This window comes from Rhinoderma darwinii, chromosome 2 (assembly GCF_050947455.1).
Source record: "Rhinoderma darwinii isolate aRhiDar2 chromosome 2, aRhiDar2.hap1, whole genome shotgun sequence".
Taxonomy (NCBI): domain Eukaryota; kingdom Metazoa; phylum Chordata; class Amphibia; order Anura; family Rhinodermatidae; genus Rhinoderma; species Rhinoderma darwinii.
In genome coordinates, this window is record NC_134688.1 from 167,444,626 (window position 1) to 167,468,155 (window position 23,530).

At 43.9% G+C, this 23,530-nt stretch overlaps 1 protein-coding gene across 4 annotated transcripts in view; it reads right to left on the reverse strand.

Moving 5' to 3' along the window:
• BIVM (basic, immunoglobulin-like variable motif containing) overlaps positions 1-23,530 on the reverse strand; it is a 61,511-nt gene that overhangs the window by 14,618 nt on the left and 23,363 nt on the right. Inside the window, exons 1-3 of one of the 4 annotated variants that reach the window (XM_075852470.1) lie at positions 9,198-9,218; positions 2,183-2,751; positions 308-431 (exon numbers count right to left, since the gene is read on the reverse strand). In XM_075852470.1, the coding sequence (XP_075708585.1) occupies positions 308-431; positions 2,183-2,648 (590 nt within the window). In that variant the 5' untranslated portion in view covers positions 2,649-2,751; positions 9,198-9,218. Of the gene's footprint in view, positions 1-307; positions 432-2,182; positions 2,752-8,179; positions 8,266-8,310; positions 8,457-9,197; positions 9,219-23,530 lie in introns of those variants that run through there. The other 3 variants (XM_075852466.1, XM_075852468.1, XM_075852469.1) reach the window with 3 other exon arrangements.

The window sequence follows — 23,530 nt, forward strand, 5'->3', positions numbered from 1 at the left end:
GCGAAGCAAAATCAAGTAGCCGCTTACAAGGCTTCATAATCACATTGCCAACTTGTGAAACCTAGTCCTGTTGCTAAAAAATAATCACGCCAGCTTTTACAGAAAATGAAAACAATGCAGATGGCATAGAATAATAAATGCACGTTGTATTGTATGTAACAGTGGCAGCCATAGGCTATATTCAGATGTAGCGGTCATGTCATGGCGACTACCACTATTTTTTTAGACGTGTGCTTATCTGGTTGCGGCAATAAAAGGACTATAAATTAATTTTCTATAGTTTGTCAAGTGTTGTAATAATTCATACCATCTCCGAAGATCGAGAACTTTCCGTTGCTTTATATCATCCACAATGAAGTGTTGGCTACATTCTCTTAATGGCTTCACCTTCCGGTCCGGTTTCTTCTTTGGGACTTGTTTATTAACAACTCCTACATCAAACATGAAATGCAAGTAGAAGTTACATTAGAATCCATTCAAAGGTCAATCTCTTATACAGAATGTGTAAAACAATGTAACTATCATCTGGAATAAAACTAGATCTAAATGAATTAAAGGTCCAAATATATGGAACAATTATCACCAATATCTGAAAGATTCAGAGAATTCGTAAAGAGAATTGTCTCGTGAAAAATAAAGCAAAATTATTAATAATGGACAAAAACAATTTGTTTTGCTGCACTGTATCCAGACGTAGGCCTCATGCACATGACCGTAGTTTTTATCCGCAATTACGGATAAAATAGTGACAATTTCTATCGGCCACTGAACCTTCCCGTATATATTTACAGGTGTGTGTCCGGGGCGTAGAAATGAGCGGCAAAAAATAAGACTTGTCTTATTTTTCGCATTTACAGACTGTGCTCCTATACTTTACTGCGAGTACGGTCCACAAATGCGGGTGACACTCCGCGGCTCGTCTGTGCAGTATTTACGGACCGTGTACATTAGGCCTAACAGAATGTTACCCGTCTTCTTCCCCGAGTGATAACTACACTGATACAGAGTAGCAAAGGACAGTCATCCTAGAGTTCAGGCTTTATATAGGTCACAGAGGTTTGTCTGGACTGGATACCCTGTATTGTGCTGATGTTAGACGGTTAAGTGTCAGTTCACACAGTTTTTTGGCGTGGAAACCGTGTCGAAATCAGCACCAAAAACACCAGAATATCACCCCCCATTGAATTCAATCAGAGCCATTTTTTTCCAGGCAGCTTTTGGCCGCTCCCAGAAAAAAAAGTGACATGTCCTTTCTTGCCGCGGCTTCCTCTTCTGACCTCCCATTGAAATCAATGGGAGGCAGAAAAAACCTGCGGCGCTAATTTCTGAGTGTTTTTTGCTGCATTTTTGACCGCGGTCCTTGTATTGGCTTCAATGGCCACAGATGAAAAAGTGCAGGCAGTTCAAAATCCGCCTCAGAATTTCTGAGGCAGATTTTTTCTGCCTGCAAAAAACTCAGTGTAAACAGGGTCTTAGGTCTGTAATATAAGTGTGTGTAAAGTCGGGTACACGGCTACACAGTAAAGAAAAATTGGCCGAATGAGTAATTAATTTTAATAACCTGCCAAACAAACTAAAAAGAATTCTCCGTAAGGAGTTCTGTGCCATCTTATATGTACGGTCATCTCTTTTAAGTGAACATACCCCGGACATCATGGGACTTGTGTGTGAATCTAACAAGCCATATTGTGCAATTCTGCATGGGGTCTCTTTTGAATACTGACCTGTGTATTGCGGCTGAAAATGTGACAACCACAACTATAAGCTAGAAATACGTTTATAATAGTTGTCACTTTTCCTACCCCCGCGTTAGATACATTTCTTGTAGTTGCAGGAGAATAGTTTGAAAGGACCGTTCCTAAACATTGCCAGAGCTGCCAACTAAAGTTGGAAGAAATTGTATCCAATTCTTCTATATCTTTCTGATAATGGTGGTATAAGGGTAACGGGTATACCTGCCCATGTAATAACACTGTATGACTTCAGATGTAAGTCGTGGTCTAATCATCATCCACTAAGCAGGTCACAGATCTGGTTACATGATATATCATACATCGGTGACAGGTGTAGTGCCACAGTCATGGGTATGAGTCACAATATGTAACAAACACAAATTATATATATATACACACACACACACACACACACACACACACACATATACACTTTATTTGTTTTTCACCTGGTTTGGTCTTGATCTTTGTAGTCATTGTGTTGAAGTCAGATGTGTCAATTTCCCAGGCAAGAGGAAGACTCCCAAGATCGCTAGACAATGAATCCAAATTTGGGCCTTCATCATAAATATCATCCGACCCACTAGCCTGAAGATCAATGTAATTTAAGGTGTTGTTCAAGGCAGGTTTATCTTGAGAGCTTGAACTACTCACTGAGCTTGGCGTTTTGCACAGAGATGTTGCTTGGTTCAAGAATGCATAGTCTGAACAGACCGTATAGAACTTTTCCCGTGTGTGAGTCACTGGACATCCCCAAGGGTAATTTCGCTCAGCACCAGAACCTATGTTTGCAGAAGCTCCCACATTGAAGGACTGGACATTTTCTTGTAAATGATCTCTCGGAGACTTCCCTTTGGACTCGTGCTCGTTGCTGGAGGTACCTTTAGCTTCTCTGTCCACCTCTACGTTAGGCATTGAATGAAGAGGCAAGATGGAGGTTACCAAAGGCTTGAGGTCAATAGCTTATCGCTCAGTGAGTATTTTTTCACATGACAAGCTTCATAAATGAATGGAATGCCTGTAAGATATAATATCGGTTCAAGAAAAAAAATCCAGCAGATATTTTTTGCTTATTTAGTTAAAAATAAGTTGTAAACTTTCCTAAGGCCGGATTTACACGAGCGTAATATACGCGCGTGCGACGCGCGTGCTTTTCACGCGTGTCGTACGCACCTATATTACTCTATGGGGCAGTGCAGACGATGCGTGATTTTTGCGCAGCGTGAGTGCGTTGCGTAAAACTCACGACATGTTCTATAATCGTGCGTTTTTCACGCATCACGCACCCATTGAAGTCAATGGGTGTGTGAAAACCACACATGCCGCACGGAAGCACTTCCGTGCGAACTGCGTGATTTGCGCAAGAGCTGTCAAAAGGATGAATGTAAACAGAAAAGCACCACGTGCTTTTCTGTTTACAAACATCCAAACGGAGTGTCAAATTAGAGATGAGCGCACCGAACTTCACCGGGTTCGGCCGAACTCGTTTGGACCGAACCCGGCAAAAAATGTTCGGGTACGCGACGGCAGGAGACAGTCACTGTCCACGGTGCTGAAAGAGTTAAACTGGTTCAGCACCATGGACAGTGACTTCCGATCACAATATACATATACGTGTAAAAAAAACAAGAGGTTCTGACTTACCGATAATTCCCGGCTTCTTCCTCCAGTCCGACCTCCCGGGATGACAATTCAGTCCAAGTGACAGCTGCAGCCAATCACAGGCCAAGCACAGCCTGCAGCCAATCACAGGCTGCAGCGGTCTCATGGACTGCCGCGTCATCCTGGGAGGTGGGGCCGGATGACAAGAGAGGGACGCGTCACCAAGGCAACGGCCAGGAGACCGGACTGGAGGAAGCAGGAAGTTCATGGCAAGTATGAACGTCTTTTTTTGATTCACAGGTTGGTGTATATTGTGATCGGAACTCACTGTCGAGGGTGCTGAAAGAGTTACTGCCGATCAGTTAGCTCTTTCAGCACCTTGGACAGTGACGGGCGTCGACTAGCCTCATCTCTATGATGGCGGCTGCGCGAAAATCACGCAGCCGCGCATCATACACGGATGACACACGGAGCTGTCAAATGCCTTTTGCGCGCGCAAAACGCACACGCTTGTGTAAATCAGGCCTAATAGTGATTTAAAAATCATCGGATTAGTCAGAACCACTGGTCTAATTATATCTATCTGATTGTTGATAGTACATGCGATGTAATAGTCAGTAATGAGAAAATGTATTTCTACTTGACGGGGTTTTCTGGACTTTAAACGTATTGCAATGAGCACATGACGTGCTTTTACATTTTATTATACGTCTATATAGTTACTCAATCTCTCAGAGCAGTATTTGGGACGCTACGCGGATAGTGCGGTTTTTTTACCACGTGCAGGACCTGCTATGGGTATATTGTATGCCGCGCTGTCTAGGTAGCTGGAGTTGCAAAAGCTGCTCGCAGGCATTGAATAACTTTAGATGAAGTATATTACAAAGTAACATAAGCAAATTTAGATTCTACATCTCCTGGTACTTCTATTCATACGGCGATAGGTAAACAATGGAGCTCCCCATGATCAAGGCTAGCAAGGACTCATAGGAACTAAAGGCCGTGCATTTATTGGATTGAAGTAATTGTGCATCAACCGGACCTCCCACGGTTCATCGGAACTGGAGTTAAAGCCCTATAGGCTTCTGTGGTGCTCTATCTCCGGTCATCCAAAGCGGCAGGAGGTTTGGGCTTTGTGTCTGTAATACGGGCACAAAAAAGAATCCGTATTACGCTCGTGTGAAAGCGGCCTCTGGCTGGATTCACACACAGCATTTTGCGGCAGATTATTGAAAAGGCTACAAAGTGTTTTGGTATGTGGTATCTTTGTGGCGTTTTTTGGGATCAGTGGCATTTTTGTTTTTTGTTTAAAGGCACGCTCTGGGTATGGCTTTTTTTCTATAGTTTTTTTCTCAAGGGGGTTCTCTATAGGACTTGAAAAATTACAGAAAAAAAACGCATGTACAAAATGTTTCAAAATAAAAAGAGCCACTGAAAACGGTTCTAAAAAACACACCATGAAAAAAACGCTTGAATTTCATGACATTTTTTAAAAGCATTTAGAAAAACTGAAAAAAATATAGTGTGTGTGAAGGGGCCTTACTCTCGTTTCAATATTCCATCCTCCCTATAAATTAAGAGACCTACGGGAGAGCTGAAGTCCCGAATGTGACGTGAAAGTGGCTTTTGTTTCCGGGTTTCCCGGCAGAACTTTGCTTTGCTACCTCATTTGCTGCAAAACTAAAAACGTTTTTTTCTTGACCAACTAAGATTATTAAAAAAACTGCATAAAATAAAAAAATCACTTTGGAAAAACCCATGCCTCAAGTTGTGACTTGCCCACTACATTCCACATAAACTATTTTAGATAAATATACAAGGGGTGTTGTGATTAAAGCGAATATGCCATAGGAATGTGTCACGAAAATTTTTTTTTTATATGTTATTGCTTTTAGTAGGTCATTAAATTTTTATTTATTTATTTGTGTTTTTGTGTTGTACTCTTCTTTTTTCTCTCTTTTACTTCTCTATGGGGGCTGCCATTTTTTTTTTTCATCTCTGTACGTGTCGATTAACGACACATACAGAGATGGAATACGGCACATACATCCCCATAGAGAATGCGAACGGGCGCCGTTCCATTCACTATAGCGTACTCCGGTGTGGGAACGGCGCATGCGCCGCTCCCAAACAGTCCAAAAGGAAGGTCTTCAGCTGAGCGACATCCAGCGCCATTTTCATGTGGACCGGAAGCCGCAGTCGGACAGTAAGATGACTACTTCCGGTCGCGGCTTCCGTCCATATGTTCAGAAGCAAGGACTAGGAGCGGAGGGAGCAGCGGCAGGAGCAGGTAAGTTATGTTTGTGTATGTGATGTGTGTGTATGTTCGTGTTATACTGTGTGATTACCACTGTACCTAATCCTCCTACACTGTGCATTCGTTCAAAAAATGGCGGCACACAGTGTAGGAGGTTTGAACATTTAACCCCCTCCTTTCTCCTGGCACTAGCTGGGATAAAGCAATGAGGTTGCTTTAAAGAGGCTCTGTCACCAGATTTTGCAACCCCTATCTGCTATTGCAGCAGATCGGCGCTGCAATGTAGATTACAGTAACGTTTTTATTTTTAAAAAACGAGCATTTTTGGCCAAGTTATGACCATTTTTGTAGTTATGCAAATGAGGCTTGCAAAAGTCCAAGTGGGTGTGTTTAAAAGTAAAAGTCCAAGTGGGCGTGTATTATGTGCGTACATCGGGGCGTTTTTAATACTTTTACTAGCTGGGCGCTCTGATGAGAAGTATCATCCACTTCTCTTCAGAACGCCCAGCTTCTGACAGTGCAGATCTGTGACGTCACTCACAGGTCCTGCATCGTGTCAGACGAGCGAGGACACCGGCACCAGAGGCTACAGTTGATTCTGCAGCAGCATCAGCTTTTGCAGGTAAGATCGACTTACCTGCAAACGCTGATGCTGCTGCAGAATCAACTGTAGCCTCTGGTGCCGACACGATGCAGGACCTGTGAGTGACGTCACAGATCTGCACTGCCAGAAGCTGGGCGTTCTGAAGAGAAGTGGATGATACTTCTCATCAGAGCGCCCAGCTAGTAAAAGTATTAAAAACGCCCCGATGTACGCACATAATACACGCCCACTTGGACTTTTACTTTTAAACACACCCACTTGGACTTTTGCAAGCCTCATTTGCATAACTACAAAAATGGTCATAACTTGGCCAAAAATGCTCGTTTTTTAAAAATAAAAACGTTACTGTAATCTACATTGCAGCGCCGATCTGCTGCAATAGCAGATAGGGGTTGCAAAATCTGGTGACAGAGCCTCTTTAACACATGCCAATGCTGCAATTTTGGGAATTGCTCCCTCTAGTGACCAGCACATGGAAATGTTATAAATTAGAATCTAATTTATAATATTTCCTGACTTGTGAAAAAATTTAAACAATGTGTAATCATTTATATACTAATATATATATTTTTCTAGCGACACATTCCCTTTAAGTGTACAGTACATTTGTATCACACCAGAATACAAGCTCATAACCCAGCAGCGTCTTTAGTTTACCACACTGACAATTTGACACGCTTGCCCCTGAATGTTTTATTTTATAATTTCCAATTATGCTAAAATATTTTTGAAAAACCGTGAATTTCAATAAGGGTGTATTCACATGGTGCGGTTTTGCCGCCTGTTTTGCCACGCGGCTGAAAACCACACTAAAAAAGTGGTTACAGAGATTTGCATTTTTCGATAACATTTTCGGCGTCACAGCAAAAACCGCACTGTGAATTATACACCAATAGACAGTAATTATGCAAAAGTCTCGAAATCTATACAGCATCAAAAAAAATATTTTTACACTCAACGCGTATTTAAATTTAACTGCTCCGGCTTAACTGTGTAGTTTCCACGGGTCGGATACGCTACGCAAAACTACGCAGCGTATCCGACCTAGAACCCACAGCACATTCTGTCCGAAAAACCGCACGACATTGTGGTGAAGCTTTTTGGGCAAAATTTCCGCTGCTGAAAGCAGCGCTAGAAAAAAAAAAAGTTCATACTTACTAACCCAGCGGTACCCATGGCGACGCGTCCCTGTGACAGCCCGGCCTCCTGGGATGACAGTTCATGTCATGTGACCGCTGCAGTCTGTGATTGGCTGCAGCAGTCACATGACATGAACCTTCATCCCTGGAAACAGAAGCAGAGAGATCTGGGCATGTATGAGGTTTTATTCTGAGTTGCGATCTTTGTGGCGGAATCTGCTGCAAAAAGCGCAACATCTGCTTTTTGTTGCAGGTTTTACTTCCCTATTGAATTCAATGGGGAAAACCTGCAACAGAAAACAGCGATTCCGCAGCGTACTTTGTGATGCTGCAGATTTTTTTTAAAAACGCACCGCATGTCAATTTAAACATTTTTCGGTGTGTTCTATACGCGGTGTGTGGACGACATTTGTTCAAATCACATCCACTTTGCTACTACTGTGTTACGCTGTGGATTTCACGCAATGGAATCCGTTGCGGAAAATCTGCAGTATTTACGCTACGTGTGAACCCGGCCTTAGGCTTTGTTTACTACATAACGGGAAATACACTTGTATGATGGAAACCATGGCCTTGAACTGCTTCCGTCATAATCGTTGCACGCTGCGCTATTTTGTCTAGCAATAACGACGACATCCGTGAGGGAGGTCTCTGATGCACACGTGTGAACAGAGGGATTACTTTTAGACATCACTATTTAAAAGATCCACAATGTAGCAATGACATCCAGCAAAATCAGGATACAAGTATTGAAGGAAATGGCAGAACATGGATGAAGGACCTGCGTCAGCAGCACCAAGACAACCGAACCATAGCAAAGCCTCAGCAGATGGCGGATACAGACCCCATCGTGTGTACAGGGGATCAAGCAGGAGAACCGCAGCCTAGTGACACGTTCACTTCAGCCATTTCACCAGACCGACTGGTTAACCCTTTCCTGCAGAGCTATAAATGGACCCCAGCTTCACAACGTACCTGCCCTCTGGTTCCAGCAGTGTCAGGTGCCCAGTGGAGCTCAATGGGAGTCCTGTGCGATGTCAGAACAAATCAAGCCGGCAGCTCTCATCCCCTGTCCTCTTATTCCAGCACTCCCCACCCCAACAGTAATAACGTTACCCTGGACTGTTCTACACAACATCATCGCCCCCTACTGTAGGGAAGACCTCATCGCTTAACTCTTTCAGTACCGCAGTCATCCACATGGTAATTAGATCCGATTAGCTAATGACTGTGGTTATCTCAGTCATTACATCTCGTTTCGGTTTCAGCTTGTAATGTACAATTAATAATTAAATGCTGCTCTATCTGTACTGGCAGTGTTTTCTGTATCATTATCTATAAGGCTTCCTTCACACACTTTCTTCTTGCAATGTTTTCTAAAAATGCATTTAAAAATTGCCATCTTTTTTGTTTTAATAGTACATTTTAGGCTATATTCGCAGGACAGGGTCCGAGTGTCGGCCGATAAAAACTGACGTTTTGGTCCGTGTCATGTTTCCGTTTTTAAAACCCGATTTTGACCCGTTTTGCATCCGTTTTTTCCCCTGTCCGTTTTGAAAACGGATGAATTTCATTTGTAAATTTTTTGCCACACACTTCCTTCTGTAGATAATGCCACACACTTCTCTTTATAGATACTGCCACAGCCCCCCTGTAGGTAGTGCCACACAGCTCCCCTTGTAGGTAGTGCCACACAGCCCCCCTGTAAATAGAGCCACACAGCCCCCTGTAGGTAATGTCACACAGCCCCCTGTAGGTAATGCCACACAGCCCCCTGTAGGTAATGCCACACAGCCCCCTGTAGGTAATGCCACACAGCACCCTTTTACATAGCACCCCCCATAGATGGCACCCCCACCTACCTTTCTGTAGATAGCGCCACTGTAGGGGAACGTTCCAGGAGGAGTCCCTGACTTCACTGTCCATATATGGACAGTGAAGTCAGGGACTTTTCCTGGAGCAGAAACACCAGCCACAGTGCCGGGGATCCTGCTTCAGAAGTCCCTGACGTCAATGTGTCCATATATGGACGGTGAAGTCAGGGACTTCTCCTGGAGCGGAACCACCGGCCACAGAGACAGGGATTCCGCTTCAGAAGTCCCTGACGTCAATGTGTCCATATATGGACAGTGAAGGTCAGGGACTGCTCCTGGAGCGGAATCCCCAATCCCCTGGCCACAGTGTTGCCAAAGCTGTGGCCGGGGATTCCGCTCCTACAGGGAGAAAAGTAATACCCTCCTCCTCACATGCACTTCGCACTGTGAGGAGGAGAGAGCGAGCCACGGAAGACACAGCCGTCACTTGGAACACATTCAAGTGATGGCCGTGTATTACCCGGCCCCATAGACCGAAAATAGGGTATGTCCCACTTTTTGACGGCCGTCAAAAAATCAGTCGTGTGAATAACCCCATTTGGGGTCTATTGTTCCTATGTCCTAATGCGACAGCCATTTTTGGAACGACAGTCACACGGCCGGGAAACCCTGTCATGTGAATAGGGCCTTAGGGTATGTTCACACGGTTCACAAAATAAGGCTGAAAATACAGAGATGTTTTCAAGGGAAAACAGCTCCTGATTTTCAGCCGTTTTTTAATCAAATGTGTTTTTTGCTGCGTTTTTTACTGCTGGTTTTGGAGCTGTTTTCCTATTGAGTCAATGAAAAACGGCTAAAAAAAATGGCTCAAGAAGTGACATGCACTTATTTTTACGGGGTGTCTTTTTACGCGCCGTTTTTTGAAAACACCATATTTTCAATTGAAATCAATGGGCAGATTTTTGTAGGCGTTCTGCTTCCGATTTCTCAGCCGTTTTTTGGGACGTTTACGGCCCGAAAAACGGCTGAAAAATAGCCCGTGTGAACATACCCTTAGGCTTTGTTCACACGACGTGTATTTTGCCGATATTCTGCGGCAGAAATCGCAAGGTTGACCAGTATTTCTGTAGTAGTTCACAGTCTCTTTTTTTTTTTTTGCACTCAGATTATACCCATTCAATGGAAGTAATCTTCTTGTGGCTTCTGACGCTGTTTTTGTGGTGAAATATGCTGTGAAACCTGTTTCAATTAGTAACGTCACTTTTTTTTTTCAGCGAGTCAGTTTTGTTGCTCTTGACATCAATGGAAGCCTTGTTACTGACAAATTAATGCTGATTCTGATGCGGAAAACACAATGGTTTTTGTGGTTTTGTTTTTTCAAAATACTGTGTTTTAGTACCTGCGTTTTTTCTCTTTGCAAATAATGTGATTCAAACACTGTGATTTAAAGATTCCTCCTAGCAACACATAATATATTTAAAAAAAAAGAGCCACAAAAAAGCCATAAAAAATACAACACACATTAATGGCTCATTCAGACGAGCGTGTATCTTGTCCATTAAAGCAACGGCCGTCACACGGACTCATGTATTTCAATGGGACCGTTCACATGACCGTTGTTTCAACGGAGCGTGTGAAGGGTCCGTGAAAAAATAGGACATGTCCTATTTTCCTACGTGTTAACGCCGCAGAAACAGCTAAAAATGCGGGGGCTGAACGCCTCCAAACATCTCCCCATTGATTTAAATGGGAAAAATGGCTTTACGTTCCCACGGGGCGTTTTTTTACGTGGCCCGCTTTTAAAAACGGGCGTGTAAAAAACGCCTCGTAAAAAGAATTGCATATCAATTCTTGAGCCGTTTTTGGTGCCCTTTTTCATTGACTCACTAGAAAAACAGCTCCAAACACGGCCGCAAAAAACACTAGTTGCTTAACCCCTTAACACACCTTGACGTAACTGTACGTCGAGGTGTGCAGTAAGTTCACACACCTTACGTCTGTTACGTCTGTGCCTTGACAGTTAACCGCCGCGCGGCGCAACACCGCAGCGGCGGTTAACTGTGCAGGGTGTCTGCCCTGCAGTCCCCGTTGCCGATCAGCGGCCCATCGCCGCTGATTTAGTCAGTTAACCCCTTAATTGCAGCGTTCGATTTTGAGCACCACAATTAAGGTATTTAGCGCCGATCGGCAGCCCCCACGTGAAATCACGGGGGCTGGTGATGGTACCCATGGCAACCGGACGCCGGACAATGGCTTCCGGGCTGCCATGTACAGAAGCCTATGAGGACCAGCCGGAGGGTGGTCGTCGTAGGCTTCCTGTCAGTGTGACTGTGACGTCACACTGACAGTCGGAATGCATTACACTACGTGTGTAGTGTAATGTATTCCAGCAGCGATCAAAGCTGCAAGTCTAAGTGTCCCCTAGTGGGACAAGTGAAAAAAGTAAAAAAAAGAATAAAAATGTTTTAAAAAAAAGTGTAAAAATCAAAGTTATAAGTGATATAAACAAGAACTGCTTTTTTTTCCCTATAATAAGTCTTTTATTATAGGAAAAAATGAACATTTAAAAAAAAGTACACATATTTGGTATCACCGCGTTCGTAACGACCCCAACTATAAAACTATAATATTATTTTTCCCGCACAGTGAACGCCGCAAAAAAAATAAACGAAAAACAATGGCAGAATCACTATTTTTTGGTCACCCCCTCCCAAAATATGCAATAAAAAGTGATCAAAAAGTCGCATGTACGCCAAAATAGTACCGATACAAACTACAACCCGTCCCGCAAAAAACAAGCCCTAACACAGCTTTTTTGACTGAAAAATAAAAAAGTTATGGCTCTCCGAATATGGTGACACAAAAAATAATTTATTTTCTAAATAAGTTATTTTATTGCGCAAACCCTGCAAAACATAAAAAAACGTATATACATATGGTATCGCCGTAATCGTACCGACCTGCAGAATAAAATATAATGGTCATTTATAGCCCAAGGTGAAGGCCACAAAAAATAAATAAAAATCATTGTCAGAATTGATGGTTTTTGGTCACCTTGCTTGCCGAAAAATGGCATAAAAAGTGATCAATAAAATCGCATGAACCCCTAAATGGTACCAATGAAAATTACAGATTGTCCCGCAACAAATAAGCCCTCACGCAGCTCCGGTGGTGAAAAAATAAAAAAAGTTCCGGCTCCCAGATTATGGCGATGCAAAATGTGCAGAGCGTTCCAAAAGCGGATAGGATCGGGTGCAATTTATAAGTGCGACACTGGCCACATATCTGTGGATTATTATTTATTTACCCCATTATTATACCCTCTTATTATGCCCTGATGTACTCTGCCCAGCCTACATATGCCCCCACATTATAAACTGAAATACCAGCAAAACGCCAGAGCTACTACCAAGCAAAATATGCGCTCCAAAAGCCAAATGGCGTCCCTCCCTTCTGAGCCCTACAGCGTGCCCAAACAGCCGTTTACGTCCACCGATATGGCATCGCCATACCCGGGAGAACCCGGTTAATATTTTATGTGGTATTTGTGGCACAAACTGGGCACAACATATAGTGCACTAAAATGACACATCAGTGGAAAATTGTCATTTTCACTCTGCATCATCCGCTGCGCATTAAACCCTTCGCGCACCATGACTTAATAGCATGTCATGGTGTGGGGGGTGATATATGGAGCGTCTCACGCGCTGAGCCCGCGCCATATGCTGCGGGTGTCAGCTGTGTATTACAGCTGATACCCGGGACTAACGGACAGAAACAGCGATCACCAGGGGCGTAACTAGGAAAGACTGGGCCCCATAGCAAACTTTTGACTGGGGCCCCCCCTCCCCTGGGTATCACACAACCCCCCCTTGTAGATAGTGCCTTTTTTACAGCCCTCCCCCTGTAGATAACGCCATACAGCCCCCCCTCTGTAGATAGCGCCATACTTCCCCCTGTAGAGAACGCCATACAGCCCCCCTGTAGATAACGCCATACAGCCCCCCTGCAGAGAACGCCATACAGCCCCCTGCAGAGAACGCCATACAGCCCCCCCTGTAGAGAACGCCATACAGCCCCCCCTGTAGGGAACGCCATACAGCCCCCCTGTAGAGAACGCCATACAGCCGTCCCCTGTAGAGAACGCCATACAGCCCCCCCCCTGTAGGGAACGCCATACAGCTCCTCCCCCTGTAAGGAACGCCATACAGCCACCCCCCCTGTAAGGAACGCCATACAGCCACCCCCCCCTGTAGGGAACGCCATACAGCGTCCCCCCTCCCAAAAAAATGCGACCTACAATGTGTCCTACAAAATATATGTATCCCCTCTCCACAGGATCTCCACAGGACAAGATAGGGGATACATGTGTGATCGCTGGCAGCGATAGAGAGAACGGGGCACTGAAAGTCCCCTGAAGTTCTCCATGACTCACCTCTGACTTCCGGCGTCTGCGCAGCTCAATAAAAATGAAAGGAGCGCTGGTCACGCATGCGCACAAGCGCGACCGGCGCTCCATTCATTTCTCCGGAGCTGCCGACACAGACCCCGGAAGTCCGAGGTTTGTGATGGAGAACTTCAGTGGACTTTCGGTCCCCCGTTCTCCCTATCAATGCCAGCGATCACACATGTATCCCCTATCCTGTCCTGTGGAGATCCTGTGGAGAGGGGATACATGTCTTTTGCTCTATTTTGCACCTTCAGGACCAGACACCGTTTAGCCCTTTTTAGCACGTGTTCGTTAAATGGCTATAACTTTTTTATTTGTTGGGCTAATGAAGTGATTTTTGCGACGTTTTTTCCGTAGACAATGCAGGTTTCATTTTTTATCATTTTTATACACACCTTTTTTGCTATTTTAGAATTGTTATTCATAAAGTTTGAAAATAATAGTAAAAAAATAAGCTTTTTTACGTTTCAGCTATTTTTTTTGGGTAATAACATAGTTTTACCCTAAAATAGACCTTTTATTTGTGATCGTCATTGTGTACCATAAATTGTAATAATATTACATGTCTATATTAGCGTAATTGGGTCAGCGCTAGCGTTACAACAATGATTGGCAGGGGGAACGTTTTTTTTTTGGGGGTGGGTATTTTATGTGTATTTATTATTTACATTTTTTTTGCACTTTACTTTATTATTTTTTTATTACTATGGTCTGTCCCCCAAAGGTCAAAGAAGACCTTTGGGGAACTTTATATATATTTTTTCTTTCTTTTACACCATGTTTTTCCACTGTAACTGGAGCACAGCAGCCCCAGTTACAGGGGAAATCAGCCCTCTCATAGTGACGATTGTCACTAATAGGGCTGTGCTGGGTCTGGTTAGACCCAGCAGCAGTCTATCAGTAACGGCACCCGGCGATCATGTGACCCGTCACATGATCACCGGGAGGAATAGAGACAGCGCCGCTGCTGCTGTCTCTATTCCTGTACACAGCGCGCATTCAGCGCTGTGTACAAGTGATCAGAGAAGACAGAAGCAGCGAAAGCTGCTTCTATCCTCTCCTCAGGGTCCCCGGCAGTCACTGACAGCCGGAGACCCGACATTCAGCTGCCCGATCGCGCGGGCAGCAAGTTAAAACCTGAGCCGTAGAAAGTCTATGGCTCGGGTTTTAAGGACCCTGACCGCTGGCCGTAAAAATACAGCCAGCGGTCGGGAACCAGTAAATGGCAGAGCGGGGAGATACCTCCTGCTCTGCCGTAGTGTTCAGTGGCGTCCCGCTGTAGCAGCCATAGCGGCTGCTAGCGGAGCCTCCGGCCATGGTGGGGGCCCGTGCCGGCGGACGACACGGGCCCCCTCATGCTGCGGGCCCCGTAGCAGCCGCTACTGCTGCTACGGCGGTAGTTACGCCACTGGCGATCACGCTGTTACAGGAGCCTGTAAAAATCACAATATACTGCAATACATTAGTATTGCAGTGTATTCTACCAGTGATCTAACGATCGCTGGTTCAAGTCTCCCAGGGGGACTAATAAAATGTGTAAAAACAAAAGTAAATAGTTATTATCAGTGGAAAAAATTAAATAAATATTTAAAGTCCAAAAAGAAACCCTTTTCACATTTTTTCTCTAAAGTAATGTAAAAAAATACACAAAATTGGTATCGCTGCGTCCGTAAAAGTCCAAGCTATTAGAATATACCACTATTTAACTCACACGGTGAAGGCCGTGAAAAATAAAGAATTTGAAATGGCAAAATCTCAGTTTTTTGGTCACCTCGGCTCTACCAAAAAATGTAATAAAAAGTGCTCAAAAAGTCTTATGCACCAAAAAATGGTACCAATAAAAACTACAGCTCGTGTCGCAAAAAATCAGCCCTCACACCACTCTATTGACGGAAAAATAAAAAAGTTGTGGCTCTCGGAAAGCGGGAAGGAAAAACGAAAAAGCAAAACATGGATCAGATCGGAAAGGGTTAATTACTTTCTAATGAAAAAACATTTATGTGTAATATATGTACACCATTTATTTTTCTCAATAAAAATCTTATGTTTTAAAGAAAAAACATTTACGACCACATGTGGGCTATTGCCGTACTCGGGAGAAATTGCTTCACAAATGTTGGGCGGCATTTCTCCTTTATCCTTTGTGAAATTGAAAAAAATCAACATTTTAGTGGAAATAATGTTGATATTAATTTTCACAGCCTAATTCTAATAAATTCTGCAAAAGACGTGTGGGGCCTAAATGCTCACTATACCCCTAGATAGATTCCTTAACCCCTTAAGGACGCAGCCTTGTTTTGGCCTTAAGGCTCAGAGCCCATTTTTCAAATCTGACATATTTCACTTTATGTGGTAATAACGTCGGAATGCTTAAACCTATCCAAGCGATTCTGAGATTGTTTTCTCGTGACACATTGGGCTTTATGTTAGTGGTAAAATTTGGACGATATATTCAGTGTTTATTGTTGAAAAATTGCAAAATTTAGGGAAAATTTATAAAAAATAGCATTTTTCAGAATTTAAATGCATCTGCTTGTAAAACAGACGGTTATACCACCCAAAATAGTTACTAGTTCACATTTCCCATATGTCTACTTTAGATTGGCATCGTTTTTTGAACATTCTTTTATTTTTCTTGGACGTTACAAGGCTTAGAACATAAACAGTAATTTCTCTTTTTTTTTAAGAAAATTTCAAAAGCTTTTCTTTAAAGGAACAGTGTCATCACAAATTATTTTTTTATATGTTAAAGATATTAGTGCTTTATTAAAAACGTTTATATTTATTTGTGTGTTTGTGTTTTACTTTTTCTTATTTTTACACTTTTTCTTCCCTATGGGGGCTGCCATTTTTTGTTCCATTTCTGTATGTGTCGATTAACGACACATACAGACATGGAATACGGCAGCCACAGTCCCATAGGGACTGCGAACGGCTCCCGTCCCATTCACTTGTGTGTACGGCGTCTGTGTGGGAACTGCGCATGCGCCGCTCCCACACAGTCCAATTTGAAATTGGCGCTGTCCGGCGCCATTTTCCTGTGGACCGGAAGTCGCGGCCGGACAGTAATATTACTACTTCCGGTCGCGGCTTCCGGACTTGTGCACTTGGACCAGCGGCAGCAGACGGAGCGGACGGGCCGGAGGGAGCCGCGGCGGCAGGAGCAGGTAAGAGATTTCAATGTATGTTCCGTGTTTGTGTGTGTTTACTACTGTATGTAAACCTACTACACTGTGTGTTAGCTCAAAAAATGGCGATACACAGTGTAGGAGGTTACACCGTTCAAACCCCTCGTTTATCCCGGCACTAGCCAGGATAAAGGAGGGGGGGGGATGCTGAGAGCTCACTAGAGCGAGGGCTTTTCACCCAATTTTGCAATGCTGCAATTTTGGGAATAGCTTCATCTAGTGACCAGAAATGGGTAATATTATAAATTAGAATTAATTTATAATATTACCTGACTCGTGAAAAAAATAAAAAAAATTTGAACAATGTTTAATCACCCACACACTAAATGTTTAATTTAAAAAAAAAACCATGTTTTTCTGGCAACACATTCCCTTTAAGGTACCTCTTCAGTTCTGAAGTGGCTTTGAGGGGCCTATGTATTAGAAACCCTGATAAAAAAAAAACATTTTAAAAACTAGACCCCTCAAAGTATTCAAAACAGCATTTAGAAAGTTTTTTAACCATTCAGGCATTTCACAGGAATTAAAGCAAAGTGGAGGTGAAATTTGCAAATTTCATTTTTCTTGCTGAATTTCAATTTTATTAAATTTTTTTTTTGTGTAACACGGAAGGTTTTACCAGAGAAACACTACTAAATATGTATTGTCCAGATTCTGCAGTTTTTAGAAATGTCCCACATGTGGCTCTAGTGCGCTTGTGGACTAAAACACAAGCCCTAGAAGCAAAGAAGCACCTAGTGCATTTTGAGGCCCCTTTTTTATTAGAATATATTTTAGGCAGCATGCCAGGTTTGAAGAGGTGTTGAGGTGCCAAAACAGTAGGAATCCCCCAATAGTGACCCAATTTTGGAAACTACACCCCTGAAGGAATTAATTTATGGCTGTTGTTATCATTTTGACCACACAGTTTTTTCACAGCACCTATTTTAATTGGGCTGTGAAATTAAAAAAATGAAATTTTTTCCAATAAGATGTCATTTATGATCAAAATTTCCTATTTTCACAGGGAACAAAATACCCCATTTTGTTGCCCAATTTGTCCTGAGTGCGGCAATACCCCATTTGTGGCGATAAACTGCCGTTTGGGCCCATGGGAGGGCTCAGAAGGAAAGTAGCGCTATGTGTTTGTTGGAGTCCAGATTTTGCTGGATTGGTTTTCGGGTGCCATGTAGCATTTGCAGAGTCCCAGAGGTATCAAAGCAATGGAAACCCAAAAGAAGTAACCCCATTTTGGAAACTACACCCTTCAAACAATTCATTTATGGGTAATGTGACTATTTAGACCCCATAGTTTCTTCACAGAACTTATTTGAATTGGGCTGGGAATTTAAAAAAAAATATTTTTTTCCAATAATATGTAGTTTTAGCTCAAAATGTCTTATTTTAACAAGAAATAAAATACTCCATTTTGTTGCCCAATTTGTCCTGAGTGCAGCAATACCCCATTTGTGGTGATAAACTGCCGTTTGGGCCCATGGGAGGGCTCAGAAAGAAAGGAGCGCTATATGTTCTTTGGAGTCCAGATTTTGCTGTATTGGCTTTCGGGTGCCATGTCGCATTTGCAGAGCCCCAGAGGTATCAAAGCAATGTAAACCCACCAGAAGTGACCCCATTTTGGAAACTACACCCCTCAAGGAATTCATTCATGGTTGTGGTTATCATTTTGACCCCACAGTTTTTTCACAGCACCTATTTGAATTGGTCTGTGAAATAAAAAAAATGACATTTTTTCCAATAAGATGGAATTTTTTATCAAAATGTCTTATTTTCACTTGGAACAAAATACCCCATTTTGTTGCCCAATTTGTCCTTCGTGCGGCAATACCCCATTTGTGGTGATAAACTGCCATTTGGGCTCATGGGAGGGCTTAGAAGCAAAGGAGTGCTATGTGTTTGTTGGAGTCCAGATTTTGCTGGATTGGTTTTCGGGTGCCATGTCGCATTTGCAGAGCCCCAGAGGTATCAAAGCAATGGAAACCCACCAGAAGTGACCCCATTTTGGAAACTACACCCCTCAAGGAATTCATTTATGGGTGTTGTGACCATTTTGACCCCACAGTTTTTTCACAGAACTTATTTGAATTGGGCTGGGAATTAAAACAAAATTATTTTTTCCAATAATATGTAGTTTTGGCTGAAAATTTCTAATTTTGACAAGAAATAAAATACCCCATTCTGTTGCCCAATTTGTCCTGAGTGCGGCAGTACCCCATTTGTGGTGATAAACTGCCGTTTGGGCCCATGGGAGGGCTCAGAAGGAAAGTACCACCATTTGGCCTACTGGGGATTTTTTGGTGCAAAGTCATGTATGCAGAAGCCCCTGAGGTACCAGTACAGTTGAAACCCCCAAGAAGTGACCCCGTTTTAAAAACTACACCCTTGAGGCATTCATCTAGAGGTGTAGTGAGAATTTTGACCGGAGACATACACCCCATAAACTGTAATGTGGGTTCTCACGGGTACGTCAATACCCTACATGTGGCTGTAATGAGCTGCCTAGGCACGCAGCAGGGCTCAGAGGGGAAAGACGAGGGGGGATAAGCTGTGCGGAGTGCATCAGGGTAAGTAAAACTGGGGTAGATTAAAAATCATGGGATGTATGATACATTTTTAAGCACTGTTTCATACGGAGCCTTAGTTTTTCGGGACATGTGTCACATGTTGCCCTGGTACGATGCGTGTGGCCTCGCCTCCAGAAGTACTGGGTGCCCCCCCCTTCTTGGTCCATAAAAATTAGTTTCTTGATAACCACCTCTTGAAATTCCAGGAAAGTTCCCGTCTGGCCTGTACATCGATGTAGCACGTACGCGTTGTACAATGCCATCTGTATGATGTGCCCGGCCAGCTTCTTATACCACACCGCATAGCGCTGTAGGGCTTCAGGGCTTGATCTGACAAGTCCACCCCTCTCATGTACCTATAGTAGTCCAGGATGCAGTCTGGTTTGGGGGTCTCTGTACTGGTACCTCGTACAGGTACATGGGTACTGGTGTGTCATCTCTCTTGTCCTTGTACTTGAAACACAATATGTTGCTGCTAGATTGTGCCCTGCTCTCACCCCTTCTGAGCGTTTGCCCTGCAGAGTCTTAGGGAGGCCTCTCAGATTTCTTCTAGCAGTGCCGCATGCCGCAGGACTTCTGGGAGTGAGGCAGTTGAAGAGTGGGACGCTGGTATAAAAATTATCCAGGTAGAGGTGGTAACCCTGGTCCAGCAGTGGGTGCACCAAATCCAACACAATTTTTGCATTAACTCCCAGTAAGGGGGGGGGGGGGCATTCTGGGGGCTGAATACTGGTGTCCTTCCCTTCATATATCCTAAATTTGTAGGTATACCCTGATGCACTCTCGCACAGCTTATACATCTTTACGCCATACCTTGCCCTCTTACCCGGCAGGTACTGGCGGAATTGAACCCTCCCTTTAAAATGTACCAAGGACTCATCAATAGAAATGCACTTCTCGGGGGTGTATGCTTGGGAAAACCGGGCACTGAAACGGTCTAATAGGGGTCTCCATTTATACAAACGGTCAAAACTGGGGTCATCTCGGGGTGGGCACGGCTCATTATCAATATAATGTAAGAAGCGAAATATTGCCTAATTTATTTATTTTTTTAGGTTCCAGTTCAGTTCTGAAGTTGCTTTGAGGGGCCCATATATTATAAACCCCAATCAAACACCCCATTTTAGAAACTAGACCCCTCAAAGTATTCACAACAGCATTTAGAAAGTTTATGAACCCTTTAGGTGTTTCACAGGAATTTTGAGCAAAGTAGAGGTGAAATCTACTTTTTTTTTTGTCAGAAAATCCTTTTTATACCACTTTTTTTTATAACACAAAAGGTTTTATCAGAGAAACGCAACTGAATACTTATTGCCCAGATTCTGCAGTTTTGAGAAATATCCCACATGTGACCCTAGTGCGGTAATGGACTGAAGCACCGGCCTCCGAAGCAAAGGAGCACCTAGTGGATTTTGAGCCCTCCTTTTTATTAGGCACCATGTCCGGTTTGAAGAGGTCTTGTGGTGCCAAAACGGTGGAAACCCCCCAAAAGTGACAGCATTTTGGAAACTAGACCCCTTGAGGAATTCATTGTAGTTTTCGTGGGGTGCATGCGGCTTTTTGATCAGTTTTTATTCTATTTTTAAGTGGCGTGGTGACTAAAAAACAGCAATTCTACTATTGTTTTTTTATTCTATTTTTTTACAGCGTTCACCGTGCGCTATAAATGACATATTCACTTTATTCTGCGGGGCGATACGATTACGGCGATACCAGATGTTTATTGTTTTTTTTATGTCTTATGGCGTTTGCACAATAAAATACGTTTTGTAAACAATCATTCACTTTTTGTGTTACCTTGTTCTAAGAGCCATAACGTTTTTATTTTTCCATCAATAAAGCCGTGCGAGGACTTATTTTTTGCGTAACGAACTGTAGTTTCCATCAATACTATTTTTAGGTACATGCGACTTTTTGATCTCTTTTTATTCCATTTTTTGCGAAGTGAAGTGACCAAAGAATTGTGATTCTGGGACGGTTTATGATTATTTTATTTTACGGCGTTCACCGCGCGGGATAAATACTAAAATAATTTTGTAGATCAGGCCGTTACGGACGCGGCAATACCAATTATGTATAGTTTATTTGTTTGTTTATATATTTTTATTAATAATAAAGGACTGATAAGGGAAAAGGGGGGATTTTTACTTTTATTACTTTTAGGCCTCATTTACACGAGCGTAATATACGCGCGTGCGACGCGCGTGCTTTTCACGCGTGTCGTACGCACCTATATTACTCTATGGGGCAGTTTAGACGATGCGTGAATTTTGCACAGCGTGAGTGCGTTGCGTAAAACTCACGACATGTTCTAAAATCGTGCGTTTTTCGCGCATCACGCACCCATTGAAGTCAATGGGTGCGTGAAAACAACGCATGCCACACGGACGCTCCAGCGTTGCATGCGCGAAAATCACGCAAGAGCTGTTATGTCCATGCAAAAGAGTCTCTAAAGCTAGACAAAGCAAAGGCAAACCAGGAAGTGCCTGCGTTTCCAGTGCGAGGGGGCAAGCCTACTCAGTGCCTGGAGACTCTGTCAAGGTTGCTTGCTGTGTGTCAACGAATCTACTGCCATGCCGCGCGGGATGGACGTCGAGCGCCTCATCCTCTTTGTCCAGGACCATCCAGCAATCTGGGACACGCGATCCGAGGAGTACCACAATAGGACGGTGAAGGAGGACGCCTGGGAGGTGGTCGCAGTCGCATCACCGTGTCCCACGTCATAGGCACTGCAGGGCCCTTCATTTAGAAGTGAGAGGTGATAGTTCTGATGGCGTGTTATGTGTTTGTTAAATCCAACAGTCCAAGATATCAAGACACGGTGGCGGAGCTGCCGTGATCAATTTCGGCGAGAGATGGGTGACAGGGGACGCAGCGGAGATGGTGCATCTCGCAAACGCCCGTATATCTACACTAAGCAGCTCATGTTCTTGAAGGACATCATGGAGATGCGCACGTAAGAGTTTATGTCTTTGCATGTGTCTAATGTGTGTTTGCACATGCCCTGTTTGCCAACGTGTTGGTGTGGGCATTGTTCAATATTCCATTCTTACGTTTTTTTCTCCTTGTAGAACCACCGACAATTTGGAGGACACCGCAGAGGAGACTGAGGTGGGCGAGTCTCGGGAAGAACCTCCTGCTCCCAATGTCCTGCCGCCCAGCCCAGAGCCGACACCCCAGGAGCCCGCACCTGGCCAGTCAGCAGGGGCCGTCGCCTCTCCAGCAGAGGAGCGCCCTGTGCGTGCCCGCAGTCACCGTGTCCGTGCTCCACAGCCCTCCACATCTGCCCAGGTAGATACTCGTGTCCTCGAGTATCTTAGGCGAGCCGATGAAGTGGACGGGAATGATGCGTTTGGACGAAGCATCGTTCCCCTCCTACGACTGGTGCCCATGGACCGTATGGGCCGTCTGCAGGCGTCGATAGTCACATTGATCGACGCCTCCAGACCGCCCCACAATCCAAATATCTGCTTCACGGCCATAGAGCAATGGCGCAGTTCCTACATGGCGGCCACCACGCCCCAGGTGCCTGCCCAATTCCACCCTGTCCCCCAGATGGCACGGCCCCATCCGTACATGCGCCCTATGGCTCCCCACTTTCCTGGCCCAGCATTCCACCCCCAACATCAGCACCACTATGCTGGCAAGGAACAACCTACCCAGCTCCAGGTCCAGCATAGTGGTGCTGAAATGCAGGCGTATGCCTCCCCGGGCCAACAATACCAACACTTATGAGTGTGTTGGTGGCAATAGTTTTGGACGCCACAGTAGTGTGTGGTGCAGGCCTGCCAAAGTTTCTTTAGTTTTCTTTTCTTGGATGTGTATTAATATACACCATGTTGGTGTTTATGTTGTGATTCAAATAGTTGGTGTTGTGGCCAAACACAGCATTAAAAAAAATCATGGTTACTGGTTGGATTTCGTGTTGTTATTCATTGATACCACACAACACAAGGTTTGGCACACATTTCCTTGGCCTACACTCTCCCACACTTCTGGCCTTTTGGTCCAATGCATACACACGTGATATGAGGTTTTAGTTAATCTTTCGGGGTTTGACATGGATTGCAAATGGTGGCAACGTTTAGGTGCTGCCATGGGCCCCGAAGCAAACTAAGTACACTTGCTATTGGACTTTCCCAACTTTGGGCCGCACAACATGATATTTCTGGAAAGTACGTC